Source organism: Engystomops pustulosus, chromosome 7, assembly GCF_040894005.1.
Source record: "Engystomops pustulosus chromosome 7, aEngPut4.maternal, whole genome shotgun sequence".
Taxonomy (NCBI): domain Eukaryota; kingdom Metazoa; phylum Chordata; class Amphibia; order Anura; family Leptodactylidae; genus Engystomops; species Engystomops pustulosus.
Window position 1 is genome coordinate 114,001,819 of NC_092417.1, and position 19,337 is coordinate 114,021,155.

At 40.8% G+C, this 19,337-nt stretch overlaps 1 protein-coding gene across 1 annotated transcript in view; it reads left to right on the top strand.

Moving 5' to 3' along the window:
- SLC6A2 (solute carrier family 6 member 2) overlaps positions 1–19,337 on the top strand; it is a 126,236-nt gene that overhangs the window by 60,271 nt on the left and 46,628 nt on the right. The window contains exons 4-8 of the mRNA XM_072117653.1: positions 1,186–1,317; positions 3,803–4,037; positions 10,443–10,581; positions 14,747–14,881; positions 15,920–16,023. Coding sequence (XP_071973754.1) covers positions 1,186–1,317; positions 3,803–4,037; positions 10,443–10,581; positions 14,747–14,881; positions 15,920–16,023 — 745 coding nt within the window. The remainder of the gene's footprint in view (positions 1–1,185; positions 1,318–3,802; positions 4,038–10,442; positions 10,582–14,746; positions 14,882–15,919; positions 16,024–19,337) is intronic.

The following is a 19,337-nucleotide window of genomic DNA, read 5'->3' on the forward strand; positions in this document are numbered from 1 at the left end:
GGCAGACATCGGGCACCAGGGAGACATCGGGCACCAGGGAGACATCGGGGAGACTTCAGTGGAAGAAGAGGAGCGGATCCCGGGACAGCGTATCTCCTCTCCCGACAAGTAAGCAGATGTGCCGAACATCTGTAATCTATTCTTCACTGTGTTCTTCACTGTGTTTTTCACTTAAATGATCCTGTGTTCACTGTTTTTATTCTATTCTTCACTGTTCTTCACATCTGCTAACTTGTCGGGAGATAATATACGCGCGGAACAGTGAAGAATAGATTGCAGATGTTTGCATACATCTGATAACTTATCAGAAGACATTCTTTTTCAATTAAATAACACATTTTATTCCCGAACCATGGTCCCTTTGAAAAATGCTCGAGTCTCCCATTGACTTCAATGGGGCTCGTTATTCGAGACGAGCACTCGAGCATCTGGAAAAGTTTGTCTCGAATAACGAGCACCCGAGCATTTTAGTGCTCGCTCATCTCTAGTAATAGTATATAAAGTATCTGCTATGCTTTTAGAGCGAGGGCTGGATCACATCCATTGTTCTTCCTTGGTATAATGTGGAGATAGATTTGAAGAAAAAATATTTTGACACCTTAGGTCACATGTGCATAGGTTTTGTTGGACAGAGCTATAATACAGCAGCAGCGGGCTATAGGGCCCTTACCTTGGCATGAGTATCAGTTGAGTATTAAGATGTACAATGTAGTTATACATTAATTATCTTGACGAGGTACACTATGGCCTTGACAAAGACTCTTGGAGTCACAATATTGAAGTTTTTATGTCCGGGTGAATAAAGGAAACCAAATCACTTTTTGCTCCATAAACCATGGAGTGCTGTGGAGTATTTCTACGGAGTATTTCCGTGGAGTATTTCTATGCAATCCCTGGTGCCAGAATCAACAGGTGGCATGCACCTGCTCAAATAATATTTCATTACTCCTAGTTCTGTGATTTTGCTTGGATTGGATATGTGTGAGAAGACTTGTTTTTTAAAACAATAAACCATTTCAATGTTATAATCTGTAGAAGCTATGAATGATTATACATTGTTAGAATTAATTTCCTAAAATTCTTCCTGCTATATGTTAAATGCCAGGACTGTGTTTTGCCCTGTCTGTGGATTGTATCTGTGACATGGGATATTTGTTAGACTAATTGCTCATTTTGTTGTCCCAGGTGCCTTTCTAATCCCATACACACTATTCTTAATCATTGCTGGAATGCCATTATTCTATATGGAATTAGCTCTTGGACAATATAACAGAGAGGGTGCTGCCACGGTATGGAAAATCTGCCCCTGTTTCAAAGGCAAGTATTCTGCTTTATTCCTTTTTATCAATTACATTTTCTAACTAGATTAATCTTAAATTGTGCAAATGTAGCTATATTTTGATATTGTATGATTGAAACTATTGAGCTCTATGATCACTAGTGGTAGAGGCAAGTCTTTGAACCTCACATCAACTATAGATAGCAGATCTTCAGAAATGCAAACATTTTGGAGCCAAAAGTCATTGAAGTAAGTCACTCCTAAGAAGATCAGTGCCTCTTCATTCCTAGATCAAGGACCAAACAACTGAAAATATTGAATATACTTATAAACATCAAAAGTTTTCTGAAAATAGAAGTTAATTTATTCTATACTATAACATTTCAATCAGGCACACAGTACACAAAATTAATAATGGTTTCTTAACTTTTTGTAATAATAAAGTTAGAAGGGCTCCAGGTGAATATAAGATACTTTGTAATATATAGAAGAAAATGTCTCTTTTCAATCTTATCTCCTGACTACTAAACTTCTTACTTAATTGCTCAGATCTGTCTTCAGTAAGGAGAAGGGAAGTGAGGAGTGTACAGACAAAAACACAGAGGTCTTGGATCAAATAATGGTAATACATACAGTATGTATAATTATAGCATTAGTCTTCTATTTAGCTCCTCACCCTTTCCTCTGTAAAATTGACGCTTACCAAAGACAAATCAGGGAACTTAGCAGGCAGAGAAGGCAGCACAAAGATAAAAACTGGGGAAATGTTCTCCTGATGAGATATATCATAAAATTACTTATATTCACCTATGTATTAAAGTGGTTTTCCCACAAAATCAAGTTAGGCCCTATCCACAAGATCACAAAGACCCCCAAAGATCAAGAAAATGAGGGGTTGGATGGGGTCCCACGTACTTCAGTCAGACCCTACCGTCGCTCCATGAGAGCAAGTTAGGCCTTATTCTGTGGATAGGGCCTAACTTGAATTTGTGCAAAAGTCCCTTTAAGAATTGCAAGGACTTGGTCTCTGTTCACTAACCCCCCTATAGTATCACTGCATATAGACTCTTCCAAAGATATAAAATTATAAAATTACACTCAAATATAAAATAACTCATCTTTATAAAATTTTCATTAAAATGTTTTCTCGTTTTTCTCATGTATGCAATAGAATAAAGTAGAGAAAGGATCCCAAGGTGCGTAGCCAAACAAATGCTGGTTTAACAACTGAAATCTGAAAGGGAGGATGACTTCATATCTTAATGACAAAAAGTGTCTATCCATTCCAAAAATCCCTCGTCCCTTGATATATCAAACAACAATGTCAGATTATCTATATCTCATGACTGCTATAATAGCCTTAACTGACCTATGTAACATCTAACCAAAAGGACCATACTTTTATAGGGTGTTGGAAAGTAAGGGCAATTTACCCATGTTCTCACATGTGGTAGTTGAATCTCAGTTATCAGGTATTTAATGTAGAAATGTTTTACAAACACAGTGTGGAGCATTTATCAATTTGTGCACAGGGTGGCACTGGAAATGTGCTATATTTTTCAGTGGGATGTAAGTTTGTAGCACATGGGATTAATGATGTGACGGACAAACCAAAAAGTTTAGAACTGTCTCCACATTCAAGGTGAAATAGAAATCTGTAGCCTTTAGCTGCTCTAATTGTGCACCAGAAGCTCCGCCACAAAACAAGTTGGAAAAATAGAGTCGCCAGGAAAGTGATGGATTCACAGGTCGCGCCACAAATTTGCGGCGGAAACTCTGAAACCCACCAAAATTGTGGCGCCGACACTTCACAAATCAGGTACAGCAAGGGAAGAAAAAAAATTCAGACAGCTTTCGTTTGAAAGGCGATAATAAATGACCTCCCCAGGGATTTAAGTATCTATATACAGACAGGTTTATCTGTATACTGTTTATAATTATAGTAATTTCAGTCTCTGCATTGCTTCAGTATAATCCCTCAGCATAATTTAATATTTTTGATAAACTGCCATGAAGTCTGTGGCTTCTTACCTGGAGGATGTCCTGTGGAAACTTAATTTTAGGGTATGGCTATAAGAAAATCCCTCTTTTATATTTTCTATTCCTTTTGGTTTTAATCCAAAAGCTTCGGGATAAAATGCAGGAAAAAATATCTACTGCTAAAACTATATGTTTGATTTGGGTCCTGCAGCCTCAAGAATGGGACTTCCTGTGATTCAGCAGTAACAAACTCAGTTTTCAATGAAACCCTATGATGATCCAAGTTGGATGAATTTTTTGGAGGTCAAAGTATTCTGCCTAACTGATACATAGGGTACTGGTTATGCATGTTCATGTTTTTCCTGAGTTGTTAGTTGATATTTTCATCATCTGGTTTTTAATAATGAGTAACAGTACATTTTTTGTGCAACATTTTATGTATTCACATAAGTTCTAGGTCAACAAATGCATGATTTAAAGCATCAGTTTTACTTTTTAGTACATTCCAAACAGATCTTACAGATGTCCTTTTTTCCTGTCCAGGTGTGGGCTACACTGTCATATTGATAGCTCTCTATGTGGGATTCTACTACAATGTCATCATTGCATGGTCATTATATTACCTTGTATCTTCCTTCACCTCTGAGCTTCCATGGACCAAATGTGGCAACAAATGGAATACAGATAATTGTACAGACCCAAATCATCTCAACTTCTCTCTGAGTAATGGGACCACTTATGCCGAGTATAAACTAACACCAGCTGCTCAATTTTATGAGTAAGTTTCTCTTTTAAGAGTGGAGCTGTGCTTTATTTCTTTTTGGTCTATTGATGTATTATTGAACATAAAACATGCCTTCTTTTATCTCTTTAATTTTATTTTGCTTTCTTCTTTCCAAACAAGAAGAATACAACAAAAATGGACATCTTGAGATTCTTAAATGCAATAATAATGTGCTTGATATTTGTAGACACTTAAAGGGAACCTGTCACCAGAGAACTCATGACTTAGCGCTCGGCATCAATATCTGATAGCTTAACCTGTTAAATTCCGCAGTCAGCACGACCGCGGCTTCTAACATGCCTCTGGTGGGGTCTTTCCCCCATGATCAGCCCCTCCGAACCGATCAGCACCCCCGCCGATCGTTGCTGTGGCATCACTGGGGTCCGATCTGGATCCCAGTGTTGCCTGCAAGAACTGCCGGTAAGATGGCGTCTACGATGTCATCTTACTGGTACAGTGCCAGCCTATGCAAGTGCATAGGCTGACACTGCTAATACCCTGCAATACATCAGTATTGCAGAGTATTATCATGAACAAGCAAAAAAGTGAAAAAGTAAAAAAAAAAAAGTTATTTAATAAAAAGTAAAGAAAGAAATCAATAAAAATGTCCAAAAGCCCCAAAACATATAAAGAGACATATAACGGAAAAAAAGTCTTAATCATAACCCAAACCCCACATATATAGTATCACTGCGTCCGTAACAACCCGTAGAATAACAGTAAATAATTATTGAACCCGCACAATAAACATCGTAAAAAAACTGTTATAAACCCTCCAAAAATTATGATTTTTACCTATTCAATCCCACAAAAAAAATCAAAAAATGCTATAAAAAGTGACACTGACACTGGTGCAAAGTACAACATGTCCCGCAAAAAACAAGCCATCAACCAGCTCTGTAGCCAAAAAAGTAACAATGTTATGCCACTTGGAAGAAATCAATACAAAAATGATAGATTTTTCCCCACATTAGGGTTTTATTTGACAAATTTAGTAAAACGTAAGAAAAAATATTCATGTATGGTATCCTCGTAATCGTATCGACCCATAAAATAAATAACATGATTATTAGGCTAAACGTTGAACACCAAAAAAAAAAAAAGGAAAAAATCCAGTACAGAATTGATGTTTTTCTACTCCTGCCCTCAAAAAAAAGTTCCTAAATTTTCATCAATAGGGGATACCAACCCCAAAATTGTAACAATAGAGCATCTCCTCCCACAAAAGAAATGCCATCACATGGCCCCAATAACGCAAAAGCTAAAATTTTATAGCCTACAAAAGGGGAAAATGAAAAAACTAAAATCCTGGCAGCTGCAGGGTGCTCCTTCCCTTCTGCACCTCGCCGTGCCTCCATAAAACAAGTCACGACCACAGGTCACAGAGCCAATCACAATCACTCTGCACTTGGGAGAAATTGTAGAACAAATTGTATGGTGGGTTTTCTCTTTTTATGTTTTGCAAATGTGTAAGTTTTAGGGCTAAATGAATGTATAACCGGCACAATTTGACCATTCTAAATTTCACCTCTATTGGATTCAATTGCTATGAAGATCTCAAGGGGTTTACAATCTTGGTAAAAGCTGTTTCTGATTTGAGGGGAGCAGATTTGAAAATGGGTTGCTTATATAGGGTGTTTTGATGCTAAATATGTAACATTTAATTCAAAACTGTATTTATCCCCCAAATTGTCAATTCTGAAAATTCGATTTGTAATCTGCGTGACGTCAAAACAAATTATCCAGACATTTCAAAAATTATAAAAATGTAAAGTAGACAAATGGGAAATGCTATTCAGCAATTTATTAAGGTGGTAAATCTATCTGTCTGAAAACACAATGATTTCGAATTTCAAAAATGGCAAATTTTTCATAAAATTCATAGTTTTTTCTTATTTTTGTAAATAAACGCAAAACTTATCAGCCAAAATTTACCACTAAAATGAATTACAACATGTGGGGAAAAAAACTATCTCAGAATCGTTTAAGTAACAGTGTTCAAAAGTTATAACCATATAAAGCGACGCAGGTCAGAATCCAAAAAAATCAGGGTCTTAAGCTACAAAAGGGGTTAAGAGTTTTCCACACTTCAATTCTTAAATAAATGACATGTCATACTCCTGCAAGTGTTATTTTTATGAAACAGTCTATTTTAAAGAATATATAGAGAGCAACATCCAGCTCAGATGTCCCACAGGTGGATATTATTGGCCAGTAGTGCAGCCTATGAAGGGTGTTCATATTAGAATTAGTAGAGTATGGTGGACAGCAGAATGAAAATGATAGATCCAGTCCTCAAAGATGGGCACATGCCTCAAGCAGACTTGACTCCAAGCCTTGTTCAACTCCAGAAAGACACATAGAAGCAGCACTCTGGAGTAACTTCAACCGTGTATTCACCTATGATGCAATTTATCAAGTACAGGCGCAACATTTTAGTGATTTTCAAGCTAAAACATTGCACTTGCACTTCATATTTTGAACTGTGGACAAATAAACATCTGAAACTACTTGGGAGTGAGTCTTCTTCGTGTTTGTAAAGGTGTTCATTAGAGATGAGCAAACATACTCGTCCGAGCTTGATTCTCGTTCGAGCATTAGCGTACTCGAAACTGCTCGAGTATTTCGCCTACTCGAGAAAATGGCATCTCGCGGCGTTTAGATTTTTGGCGGCTAGAAACAGAGCCAATCACAAGCCAGGAGATTCTGCACTATACCAAGCATCACATGGTACACTTACATGTCGATAGCAGTGGTTGGCTGGTCTGATCAGGTGACCCTGGAATATACTAGCCCCTGCCCACACTTGGATCATTCTCTGTCTGGATGCCGTTAGGGAGAGAGCTGCTGCTGGTCAGGGATAACGTTAGGGTGATCTATTAGATTACTGTTAGGCAGGAGTGATTCTACAAGAACCCAACAGCCCTTCTTAGGGCTACCATACTGTTATATATATATATATTTTTTTACTTGCTTGTGGCTGGGCTTGCTGGCACTAGTAGTGCAGTTAGTATCATATTGTGACGAATTTGCAGGGAGACTTGCGAACGTTATATTTAGCTCTTAGTGACACACATATCCATCTCAAACACCTAAGTGGGGCAATTTATTAGGGTTTTGATTGAATTACGCACAGCACTGTGTGCTGTCAGTGTAGGTTAGAAACTAGCCATAGCAATCATCTTCTGTGGTTGCTGTATGATTTCTTCTGCATGTTTTGGTCTATAAAAAAAATTGAAACATTAAAAAATTAAAGAACAAAAAAACACAAAAAAACAAAAAAATGTACGGTTTATATTTCTGTTTTATCTATATAATAGACTTTATTTTTGAAAAAGTTGAACCAGAGGGCTAGGGTTAGAGGACGAGGGCATCCATTTACTGCAGGGGTCAGAGGCCGTAGTCCTGGGCGGGGTGAGACACCACCTGCTGATGAGCAGGGAAACGCCGCAGAGCTGCACTCCCTAGCTTCATGTCTCAAGTTACTGGGACTCATGGTAGAGCACTCTTGAGGCCAGAACAGTGCAAACAGGTGATGTTGTGGATTGTGGACAATGCTTCTAGCCATTTGTCCACCAGTCAGTCTTCAACGCAGTCCACCCATGTTACCCGAGTCTGACCCTGGGGCCGCTGATATACTGCCGACGCCGAGGATTGCGGGGCCTATCTCAGTCACGGTCTCTCAGGCCTACTATGCCTCCTCCTCCCACCCCTCCTCCACCTCATCCTCCGTATTACCATCTGTAGGCATGGCGCCATCAGTCGGTAGCTCCTTTTGGGTCACTCATTTTGATAATGGATGCAAAGCTGTATGACTGAGTGCGTGTCCCCCCCCCCCACATGCCTCCACACGTTGTCTCCATAGCAGCCTCCACACGTCGTCTCGATAGCTGCCTCCACATGTTGTCTCCATAGCAGCCTCCAGATGCCGTCTCCACAGGTGCCTCCACATGTCTTTCTGTCTTTCCCTTAGCAAACGAGCTGTGTCACGCTATAGTGTCAGGGTCAATTATTGGGTGTTTTAGATGCTATCTTGCCTCACTCGGTCACTCTATCATCGCCATGCTTTTGCACATAATTTTGGCATAATGGTGCGTTTAGGCAGTCTCAGAGGCATCCATGCATGCTGCCCCTGCTGTTTCCTGTCAATTTCCGTGGTGTTTTCATCATTTTCCGAGGTTTCCAGGTGTTTGGCCATGCTTCCCTGTGCAGACCCTTGGTCCCCTTGAAAAATGCTTGAGTCTCCCATTGACTTTAATGGGGTTTGTTATTCGAAATGAGCACTCGAGCATCGGAAAAAGTTCGACTCGAATAACGAGCACTCAAGCATTTTAGTGCTCGCTCATCTCTAGTGTTCATATGCTTGGACAGGTAGTTGCTATGGGCTCATGAGTAGACTTAATTTAGGCTTGGTCCGTATAATACACTCTTGAATGGCAAACAATATTACCATGATGCCTGGACTTAGGCTACTGAAACACGTGTCTGGGTGTCATCATCCTGAAGTCTCTTCTGTGACAGCATGCTCTTTTGTAAGATGTGTAATTCACCCATATGTATATTGTTTGTTTTAAAATACATTCAGTAGTGTATGTAATAGACTTTACTGATATTTATATCTGCCCTATATTTATTACAGTGGTAGTTGCAGCATTTCTGATGCCATTTCTGTATATTACATACTGAATTGTGCTCAGTATAGTATAGAAACTGTACTTCTTGGCCCGGGATGACTCCCATATTGTTGTCCTATCCTCAGTCAATATTCTATTATAGTGTATTTTTAAGGTGAATAATAAAGCTTTACCTTATTTATAAAACAATGTATGTGGCTAGTATTTATTTGATAGGTTTGTTTTAAAGGAAATCTACTATTTAAATAAACTAAAGAATACCTACACATAATTCACTATGCTCCTGTTGATGTTGATGCCAGCAGTGTTTTTTCCGCTAAGGAAACTTATAATTAGTAGCATGGAGCACGGGGATGAGATGTCCAGCGCCTTGTGCAGCTAATTATGCATGCCCCCACACCTCACTCTCCCAGCATGGTGGCAAGTGATGTCACGCAAGTAGCATGAATTCATGCCTCCTACGTGATAGATGCCTCCCTGTAACGTCACAAAAGTGGAGTGCATAGTTAGCACTCCTAAGCGTCAGACATCTTGTCCCCACATAAACCACCTGTCGTCTCCTTGCAAAACTCCTTACAATGCCAACATCTCTTTACAGACCAGGACTCATAATAGTCTTAAAAAATTGAATATAATATGGTAGTGTATGATAGAAATCTAAAGCATGGGGGAATCCCAAAATATGGCAGTCAGGGATATGTACATGAGTGACTCGTGTGACATTTGTGACTGCCAGCAGGTTATTTTGAGCAACCTCATTGAAGTGACTTTTGGTCCCTCTAGTGATGTGCAGATGCATTACTATAGAGAACGTCACCGTTTATAATCCATTAAATTTAAGGATAGAATTTATCCCTGATATTGGACTCCCAGTGGTCAGATTATCATTATGAGTATCCCAGCAACGACTATATTATTAATTTATATGCAGTTTTAACACGCTTCTTTGAAATGGTCTCTTTAACTCTCTGGAAGATCTATTCATCAACGAGCAACAACTAAAAATTGAAATATTTCCAAATGTTATGTTGAATTGTCTTTATATAACAGTTGACATTTTTCAGAATGGGAATATCTATGGAATATCATAAAGCAGTATAGATGAAAGTATGTGAACAAATTAATAAATCATTCTAATGAATATTCAGTACAAATCTGTGCAGAAACAATGATTTGTGTCATAGAGAAACACATGTGTATATGTTTCCTATATCTGATGTAAATACTTTTGTGTAAAAACTACATAAGTGCTTAAGGAATGATACCTTTATTGGCTAACCAGAAAAATCATATTTGGTGTAAGCTTTCAGGGCACACAGGCCCCTTCTTCAGGCATGGATACAAATGAAGCACTGAGAGAAATACACAAGATTTGAGGGATGTTACAATAAGATAATTAGTACATATGGGGTAATAAAACTGGAGGTTATGTTACACACTGAAGGCTGATGGGGAGGGGGTGGGGTGGCTAAGGATGGCAGGGGTCTGGAGTTAGTCTCTTGTGAGGATTCTTCAGGCATTTGTATCCATGCCTGAAGAAGGGGCCTGTGTGCCTTGAAAGCTTGCACAAAAAGTAATTTTTCAGGTTAGCCAATAAAGGTATCATTCCCTAAACAATTTTTATAATTTTTACACAAAAATATTTACATCAGATTTTTTATTTCACCTGGCTAACACGGGACGTCTACAATTTTCTCAACAAAGGAGATATGTCAGTAACCCTCAGGTAACAATCTACTTAAATCCTGTGTATGTGTTTCCACAGACGTGCAGTGCTGCATCTAGATGGAAGTACTGGAATCGATGACCTTGGACAACCACGTTGGCAGCTATCTATTTGCCTCTTTGCTGTACTCATAGTACTCTTTTTCAGCCTCTGGAAAGGAGTGAAGACGTCAGGCAAAGTATGTAAACAGAAAAAGATCTGCAAAGGGGTAATACTGTCACATAACAGATGCTGGGGCTGAAGTATGCTCACAGACGAGGCTGCCACTAGGAATTTCAGGGCCCCTAACTGGCAAATATTGTCGCCCCCACCATGCACTTTTATACTACTACAAAAGATCGCATACATACAGTGGAAGAGATTTATCAGGGCTTGTACACCAGTTTTCTGGCATATTAGCGCTGAAATAATTGTAATTACAGTTTGCTAAAAGCTCCCAGTTTATGAAACGCTGGTAAAATCTCCCCAGTAAGTTAAAGGCAATTACAGGCCCGTTGTTTTAAACATTTTCTGACCTGCCTAATGATCTACCAGTATTATAACAAAACTTAGAAATTATAAGATAACTAAACATTAAATCAGAAAAGTACATCGATTTAGTAACAGAACCAAGATTTATTTCTACAAAGATATGGCATCAGAATTAAGCTTAATACTTGTTGCATTATCAGAATTCTCATGGGTGTCCCTGCGATCCATGCCTCTGATTACAGGCACACCCGTGCCCCTTTCTGTGGCGACGCTGCCCCAGTCCCGAGCCCGCACTCACCTCTCCCGTCCTGGCTATGCCGTGCGTGTGTCGGCACTCGGAAATTTAAAAGGCCAGCGCACCACTGATTGACGCTGGCCACTTCCGGGTTTTCTATTTAATCCAGCGGCTCCCATCACCCGCTGGATCTTTGAGCGTAAGCTATAGAGAAAGCTACCCCGTATTGCTTTTGTGTTCCATTCCTGTTGCCTTGCCCGTTACTGTTCCTGCTGTATTTCTGTTGTGACCTCGGATCTGACTTTTTACCTCTGCATTTCTGCTGCCTGCCCTGACTGTCTCCCTGTGCCTAACCACAAGTCTGGACTCTGATTCTGTACCGCTACCTTGGCTGCAACCGCGGGCTAATCACACCTGTGGAACAACCTGGTGGCACCCGCCGCAGCAAGACCATCCCGCTTTGCGGCGGGCTCTGGTGAAGACCAGGTGCCACTTAGATTCCGGTCCCATCTGTTGGCTAGTACCATCTCCTGCAGTGGTCCAGAGGATCCACTGACCCCAAACCCTGACAGTAAAATCTGGCCATGGAGCCCGCCATGGTGTAGTGTCTGTTACTGGTTAATCTTTCCAGGGTTTTCGCCTAGAAGTCCCAATAGATTGCTTCTCAAGGAGAACTGCTTGGTGTAGATACCGCCACGCTGCAACAGCTGCTTGCCTTTACGCACCTGCATCAGGCTCCAGCAACACCTCCTGCGGCAGTTCCTGTGACTTCTCCAGTCACTCCAGCCTGTCTAACAGTGGCAGAACCAAGTCTCAGACTCTCCATGCCTGATAAGTATGATGGGGATCCCAAGCTCTACAGAGGCTTTATTACCCAGTGTTCATTGCATATTGAACTTATGCCCTCCCAGTTTGTCTCAAAGGTGGCATTCATCCTCAGCCTTCTCTCTGGGAAAGCCCTGGCCTGGGCTACCCCTTTAAGGGACAGAGGCGATCTAGTCCCGGCTACCCATACTGCATTCCTGGCTGAATTACGGTTCGTGTTGGAGGGACCCACTTGAGTCTCCTTAGCTGAAACAGCGCTGCTGAACTAACGCCAAGGGGATTCGTCCATAGGAGAGTATGCTATCAAGATCCGTACCCTGGCTTCCAAGCTCTATTGCAATGACGTGGTCCTGTCTAAAACATTTAAAAAAGGACTGTCATCTCAGGTCAAAGAAGCATTGGCTGCCCGTGACCTGCTGGCTACTCTGAGTGGTCTCATCACCCTGGCCACTCAGATAGACATGCGGCTCATGGAGTGTTCTGAAGAGCTGCATCACGAGCAACCACAGCCCTGGCTTCCACACCTACCTCGTTTGGCTCCAGTTTTCCAAGGCCCCTTAAGCCTCCATCCGCACAGTTTGCAGAGGAGCCTATGCAAGTCGACAAGGTCCGTCTCTCCTCGCCAAACATTGCAAGGAGAATCTGTGCCTGTACTGTGCCAGTCCTAAGCACTTCATTGGGGCTTGTCTTGTCTGCCCCCAGTGTCTGGGAAATGCCAGCACCTAGGATTTCAACGTCTTATGGTTCCCGTGCTCCTCAGTGTCGGTATCCGCACTCCTGTGCAAGTCTTAGCTTTCTTGGACTCTGGTTCTGCGCTGAACTTTGTGGATGCTGCTCTGGTCTCCCAGCATCACATTCCTCTCGAGAAGCCTCTATCCATTTCTTCAGTCAGTGGACAAATCTTGTCCACTCCCGCTTTGCAGTGGGCTCTGGTTAAGTGCATCTGCCACTTAGATTCCGGTCCCAGGTGACGGCTAGTACCATCTCCTGCGGTGGTCCAGAGGGTCCACTGACCCCCGAACCCTGACAAGAATGAAAATGTAACACCACATGACGTGTCATTTTCATCAGCAGAAAAATGGGAATAATGGTTAACACCTGAAACAGTATAGGTACCAGCTACAAGGTATATCCCAGTCCTTAATAAGTATACAACAACTTTTCACCAAACATTCCCAGACCATTACACATTTATTTACGCAATACACAGACCCCTATCCCTCCAAGTTATGCAGTAAAGTACCCTCCCATCCTTCAATATATGAGATAACCCCTCTCAATACAGCTACTCATTTTATAGAATCACAGTATATAGTCATCCCCTAAAGATATCTGCTCCCACAGGAGTTATTTCCACATGTAACTCTTATAGATGCACAAATTACAGTGAAAAACTTGTAAAAACAAATAAATACAACTCTCACACTAACTTTTAGGAGGTCTATGACAAATACAATAAAAACATACAATCAAACATAATTAACATATATATATATATATATATATATATATATATATATATATCATTGTGTGTATGCATATACATACAAAGTACATATTATTGTTCACACGGCAGAATATCCTATATTTGGCATTACATGTTGCACTTCACACACACACACGTTACACCTATATACACACACACACACACACACACACACTTCATGTCACACCAATATATACACCAGAATTACATGTAACTATACATAAATATACAATATATAAATAGGGGTTCAACTCAAATGATAGCCTTGAGAGAAGGCAGCAGTCTTTCAAGTGAACGAAAACAGGTGTCTTTTTTTTGGACATAAAAATAACAGGAAAAAGGGCTTGCTCCAGCCGGAAAAACAAAATGCTTAGTCCATATGATAAATCTCAGTCCATATAATTAAGCACAGTTCACATTCACAGACACAGTACCGTACTTTGCCCTCCTGGGTTAGGAGCACCTTTTCAGTCCTCAGACTTCCCCACACAGCAAGGCCCAGCTCTGGTTCTGACATCCACTGTGTTCCACTCAGCTACACACACAGGTAGGGAACCACCCACACTTTCACCTAACACCCCCTCCCGCCTTCACCTGACAAAGCTGCCTTTACATAGGGCTGTAAGCCCTGGCCTGGAACGTGGGAGCAGCCATCCCACCCAGCACTGTGACTGCTCCAGAAAAAACCCATCCGGGATCAGCTAAAAATAACAAAATTGTGTCAGCAATACTGATTCTTACTTCACTGAGGCCAGAGACCATGGTGACACGTATCTACCATCAACATCCAAGACACCTTGTGTCTCTCTATAATATATATATATATATATATATATATATATATATATATATATATATATATATATAAAAATAGAAACCGGCAGCACTCCAATTTAGTGAAAAAAAGGGTGTTTATTTCACCTCTTGCAACGTTTCAGCTGTATCCCAGCCTTTTTCAAGCCTTGAAAAAGACCTGAAAAAGGCTGGGATACAGCTGAAACGTTGCAAGAGGTGAAATAAACACCCTTTTTTTCACTAAATTGGAGTGCTGCCGGTTTCTATTTTTTACATATCTCTGGACTCTATATGGTGAGAGTGTAGGATAGCACCCTTTACAACTTCTTCGGAGGACTGTGCTGCTAAACTTTTTTATTTATATATACAGACAGTCCTATATATAGTTCTATTTGTGCAAAAATCCTAATAACAATGTAATTTTAGATTACACTGAATATATTGGTCACCTGCTATAAGCTTATTTATTTATGCAACTTGTTTGACAAAACTGAAAATTCCATTTTAATTCCTTTCTATATTTTTTTTTAGGTAGTATGGATAACGGCAACACTGCCATATGTGGTGCTATTTGTACTCCTCATACGTGGAGTAACACTGCCTGGCTCTTCCAAAGGCATTAGTTCCTACCTACATATAGACCTTGAAAAACTACAGGAGGCTACGGTGAGTGTCTTACTACACAATATGTATTTCAGCATCTTCCATGATATTTGACGAAGAATATCAAAGAATTTTGTTACAAAAAAAATCTTTTAAAAATAACTATAAGGAACAATCCAGCTAGCTATGTCTCTATTCTCTCCTTTGTGCTGATTTCTATAAAACTACATACATTTATAGAAAAACTTTAAACTTTGCAATCTATTTTAAGAAGTAAGTGCTATTTTCAGCACTTGCCCTGCCCTTCTTAGGCTGCTTCCCTTCCTAATTTTAATATGAAATAAATGTCGAGAGCAACAAATTACATCTGAAACTGCAGAGGGGAAAACAAAGATTACAAGTCACTTAAAGGGGTTATCCGGGTCTAAAAAATTTCTTATGGCCGGGCTGGGGAGGGCTATTTAAACACAATAAACATGTACTTACCTCGTCCGGCGCTGCCGATGTCCCGCGCCGCGGCCGGTCTTCTCTGTGCGCCGGTTTCATTACAAGTGCGCACAGGAAGCTTCCGGCCGGCCGGAAGCTCCCATGCGCACCATCTCCCAGCGCTTACAACGTTGAGAGATAGGGACGGATGGGAGGAGCCGTCCACATCGTGGACCGGAATCTCCCTGTGCGCGGCTTCCGTGCCCCTGTAAACAAAGAGGGGCACGGATCGAAGGGACCGCGGTGCGGGACATCAGCGGTGCCGGACGAGGTAAGTACATGTTTATTATGTTTAACTAGCCCCCCCCAGCCCGGCCATAAGAAATTTTTTAAACCCGGATAACCCCTTTAATGTCCAGTAATATAGATAATTTTTATATGTATATGCACTTTGTTCTGTTTGCTAGGGATTCTCTCAATTGATTTAGCTTCCAATTAGCTTTGTATATTTCCATGAAGAATGTAAGAGAAACGTTGAAAAGAAAATGTCCTTTAGAATTTTAAGGAAAATCAAGTACAATAGGCATTTCCAGACGGCAGAACGTTACATTGCAAACATGGTTTCAGAGTCTGTTTGTAAGTAGATAAAATATTTATTTTATGTATTTTATTTAGGTATGGATAGATGCCGCAACACAAATATTTTACTCGCTCGGAGCAGGATTTGGAGTTCTCATTGCATTTGCCAGCTATAACAAATTTGATAACAATTGTTACAGGTAGGTTCAATTGCCTTTCTTCACAATATACACATAAAGAATGTGTCTTCTTAAAAATCTAGTTTTTTTTAAGATACCCTGTTAGGAATCCTGAATTAAAAGAAAAGGGGCCTTGGAAGATAGGGAATATCATCAACATTTAGCGGCTTTCCTATTAGCTGATGAGAGAATGGCCAAAAATAGTGTGTGTGGGCCATGTCATACTTTCCAGAACTTCTTGTTCCTCTTTCTGAAGAAAATTATAGTTAACCCCTTAATGACACAAAACATAACACCTAAATCTGTTGTTAACTACCACCCTTGACACAGGGCATATTTGTACCTGTGGAGGCCCCCTGTTGCATCAACGCTGTTGATGATTGCTTACCATTAAACACTCATCACGTCATTTTTCATTATCTATTAAGCCATACCTGTTTGCAGGCCACAAACAATGGGGCAGATTTATCAAGCAGTCTGATAGAATATTTCTAGTTGCCCATGGAAACCAATCACAGCTCTCCTTTAAAATATTCATGAGCACTGGTAAAATGAAAGCTGAGCTGTGATTGGTTGCCATGGGCAACTGGAAATATTCTGACTTTCAGCCAGATTGATAAATCTGCCCCACTGAGTCCACTCACGCACCAATGACAGTAGAATAAGACTCATGCAGTCAGCTCATGCACAAGTCTATGTAATCTACAGCTGAGCATGACCCCATAGAATTAAATAGGGAAGTGTGCTAGCCAATGTAACAATGGCTCACTGCCCCAAACGACAGTCCATGAGTCATTACAGTCTGCCAATAAATAACTCTATATTCACAAACACTGGGATTGTAAAGATCCAAAGAATAAAATGTCATTTTGACTACATTATGAAATCCATTAATAAATAAGAATTATAATTCCTTTATTTATATAGCGCACACAGGTTACACAGCGCTGCACAGAGCTTGACACCTCAGAACGTGTTAAAACTAATCCCACAATTAAGTAACACAACAGCATTTTTTTCAGTTTGGCCACATTTTCCTCTTTGCCAGTATACATATTTTGAATGGTGCACCTAGAAATTACAATTTATTCTGCAGAAAACAAACATTCATAGGGTTCGGTTATGGCAAAAATAATAGAGATATGGGTTTGGAAGTAAAAACATTAATACAAGGGGGTTAATGATATTGGCTTCCTGTTTTGTTCTACTGCAGAAAAAGTTTAATTTAAAGGAAACCTACCACTTGTAGTGGCAGGTTTCCGATGGCAATATCGGGCACCAGCTCAGGGTGAGCTGGTGCCGGAGCTTATTTTAGTTAGTGTTTTAAACCGCGGTATCGCGGTTTAAAACACTTTTTAAACGTTGTAGCCGGCGCAGGCAGGTACGCGCTCGGCGCTTACCGTGCACGCGGCTACATAAGAAGTGAATGAGAGCCGCGTGCACGGTAAGCGCCGAGCGCGTACCTGCCTGCGCCGGCTACAACGTTTAAAAAGTGTTTTAAACCGCGATACCGCGGTTTAAAACACTAACTAAAATAAGCTCCGGCACCAGCTCACCCTGAGCTGGTGCCCGATATTGCCATCGGAAACCTGCCACTACAAGTGGTAGGTTTCCTTTAACACTTCTATAAACAATTTTTAAGCATTCTTACTTTGCAGCATCTGCCTTAAGCTTTTTTTTGTATGACATGTATATGTCAGGAAAATAACATGCCCTGAATTTACAGTAAATGTACAGTTTAGATGGTTGAGAAGTTCCAACGGTCACCATCAGGTTTTATCCCTCTAAGATCTGGACCTCCCTTAGCAGTGTGTATCATCACAAAACCTTCTATTTCACAAATCTCCTTTCCGGGACCTAAATTCAGCATGATATCTTGGATGCATATCAAGGAGTCAAGGTAGGACCTTGCCACCCTTTCCTAACTGCATGTTGGCAGACAAACAGTCCTTCCATGCAATTACAAGAGGAGGGGGCAGCCTTTCACTTTCTCCTCAGGCAACTGTGAGGCTGGGAGCATTTGTGACTGAATGAATTAAGCTATATCTTGTCAATTAGGACTTCAGGCAAGTAGCTACTGGGGATACAGAGGTAGCAGTCACTTCCGTGCTCTTTGCCTAAGGTTTAAAGATCACTCTACATAAGAAGACACTAGTATTATAATTGGCACATGGGAGGGGGGAGGTTGTTTTAATTTTTTTTCCTTTAAGTCACAGGAGCTTCAAGATTACATATTACAAATAGCACTTACAGATGACAAACATAATATGTAATATATACAATTTAAGAAAAAAACATTATGGGGGAGACTTATCATATGCCACCACTCCGCAGTTGGCCGTATCCTTCAATATCCCTTCTATGCCCACATGGCATGGAGTGGCATTGTTATAAAATAATCACAAATTCTTGCTGTGCGCAAGAATTTGCAATTTGTTTTACTGGAAAAACTGGAAAGCAGAAGGAATAACCACATTACCAGGTAGTTTAAGGGAAATCAACTACAACCCGTCCCCCCCCCCAAAAAAAAAACCTAAGAAATGCCCGCACTCATCTTCATCTTGATCCTCACCTACAAAAGAAAGTTATAGCTAGCAGCATGGAGTGTGGGGACAGGATGTCCGGCGATCCGGGCCTCTAGTTATGCACGCACATACCACCTCCCTCTCCTATGCTGTGATGCAAAAGGCCTGAATTCATGCTTATCGTGTGACATTACCTCCCTTTCCCAGCATGGGATCAAGGTGAAGAGGAGCGGGGGTTAGTATGTGTGGCCTTTTTTTGTTTTTTAGGTGGTTGATTTCCTTTACGAGCAAATTCTGGTCTTAGCTAACTTATGTTAGTTTTTGTAAAAGCATTACAAAAACTTTCAATATACTTTGTATATCAGTCCCTTGGGGTTTTCAGGCTCTTTATTGTTAAACCTCTGATAACTGTATGGCAGTTTTATGTTGTAATGTATCAAACCTGTGATTCTATCAAGTGATTAAGACTAGAGATGAGCGAACATACTCGTCCGAGCTTGATGCTCGATCGAGCATTAGCGTACTCGTAACTGCTCGTTGCTCGGACGAGTATTTCGCCCGCTCGAGAAAATGGCAGCTCCCGCCGTTTTGCTTTTTGGCGGCCAGAAACAGAGCCAATCACAAGCCAGGAGACTCTGCACTCCACCCAGCATGACGTGGTACCCTTACACGTCGATAGCAGTGGTTGGCTGGCCAGATCAGGTGACCCTGGGATAGACTAGCCGCTGCCCGCGCTGCTCGGATCATTCTCTGTCTGGATGCCGCTATGGAGAGAGCTGCTGCTGGTCAGGGAAAGCGTTAGGGTGTTCT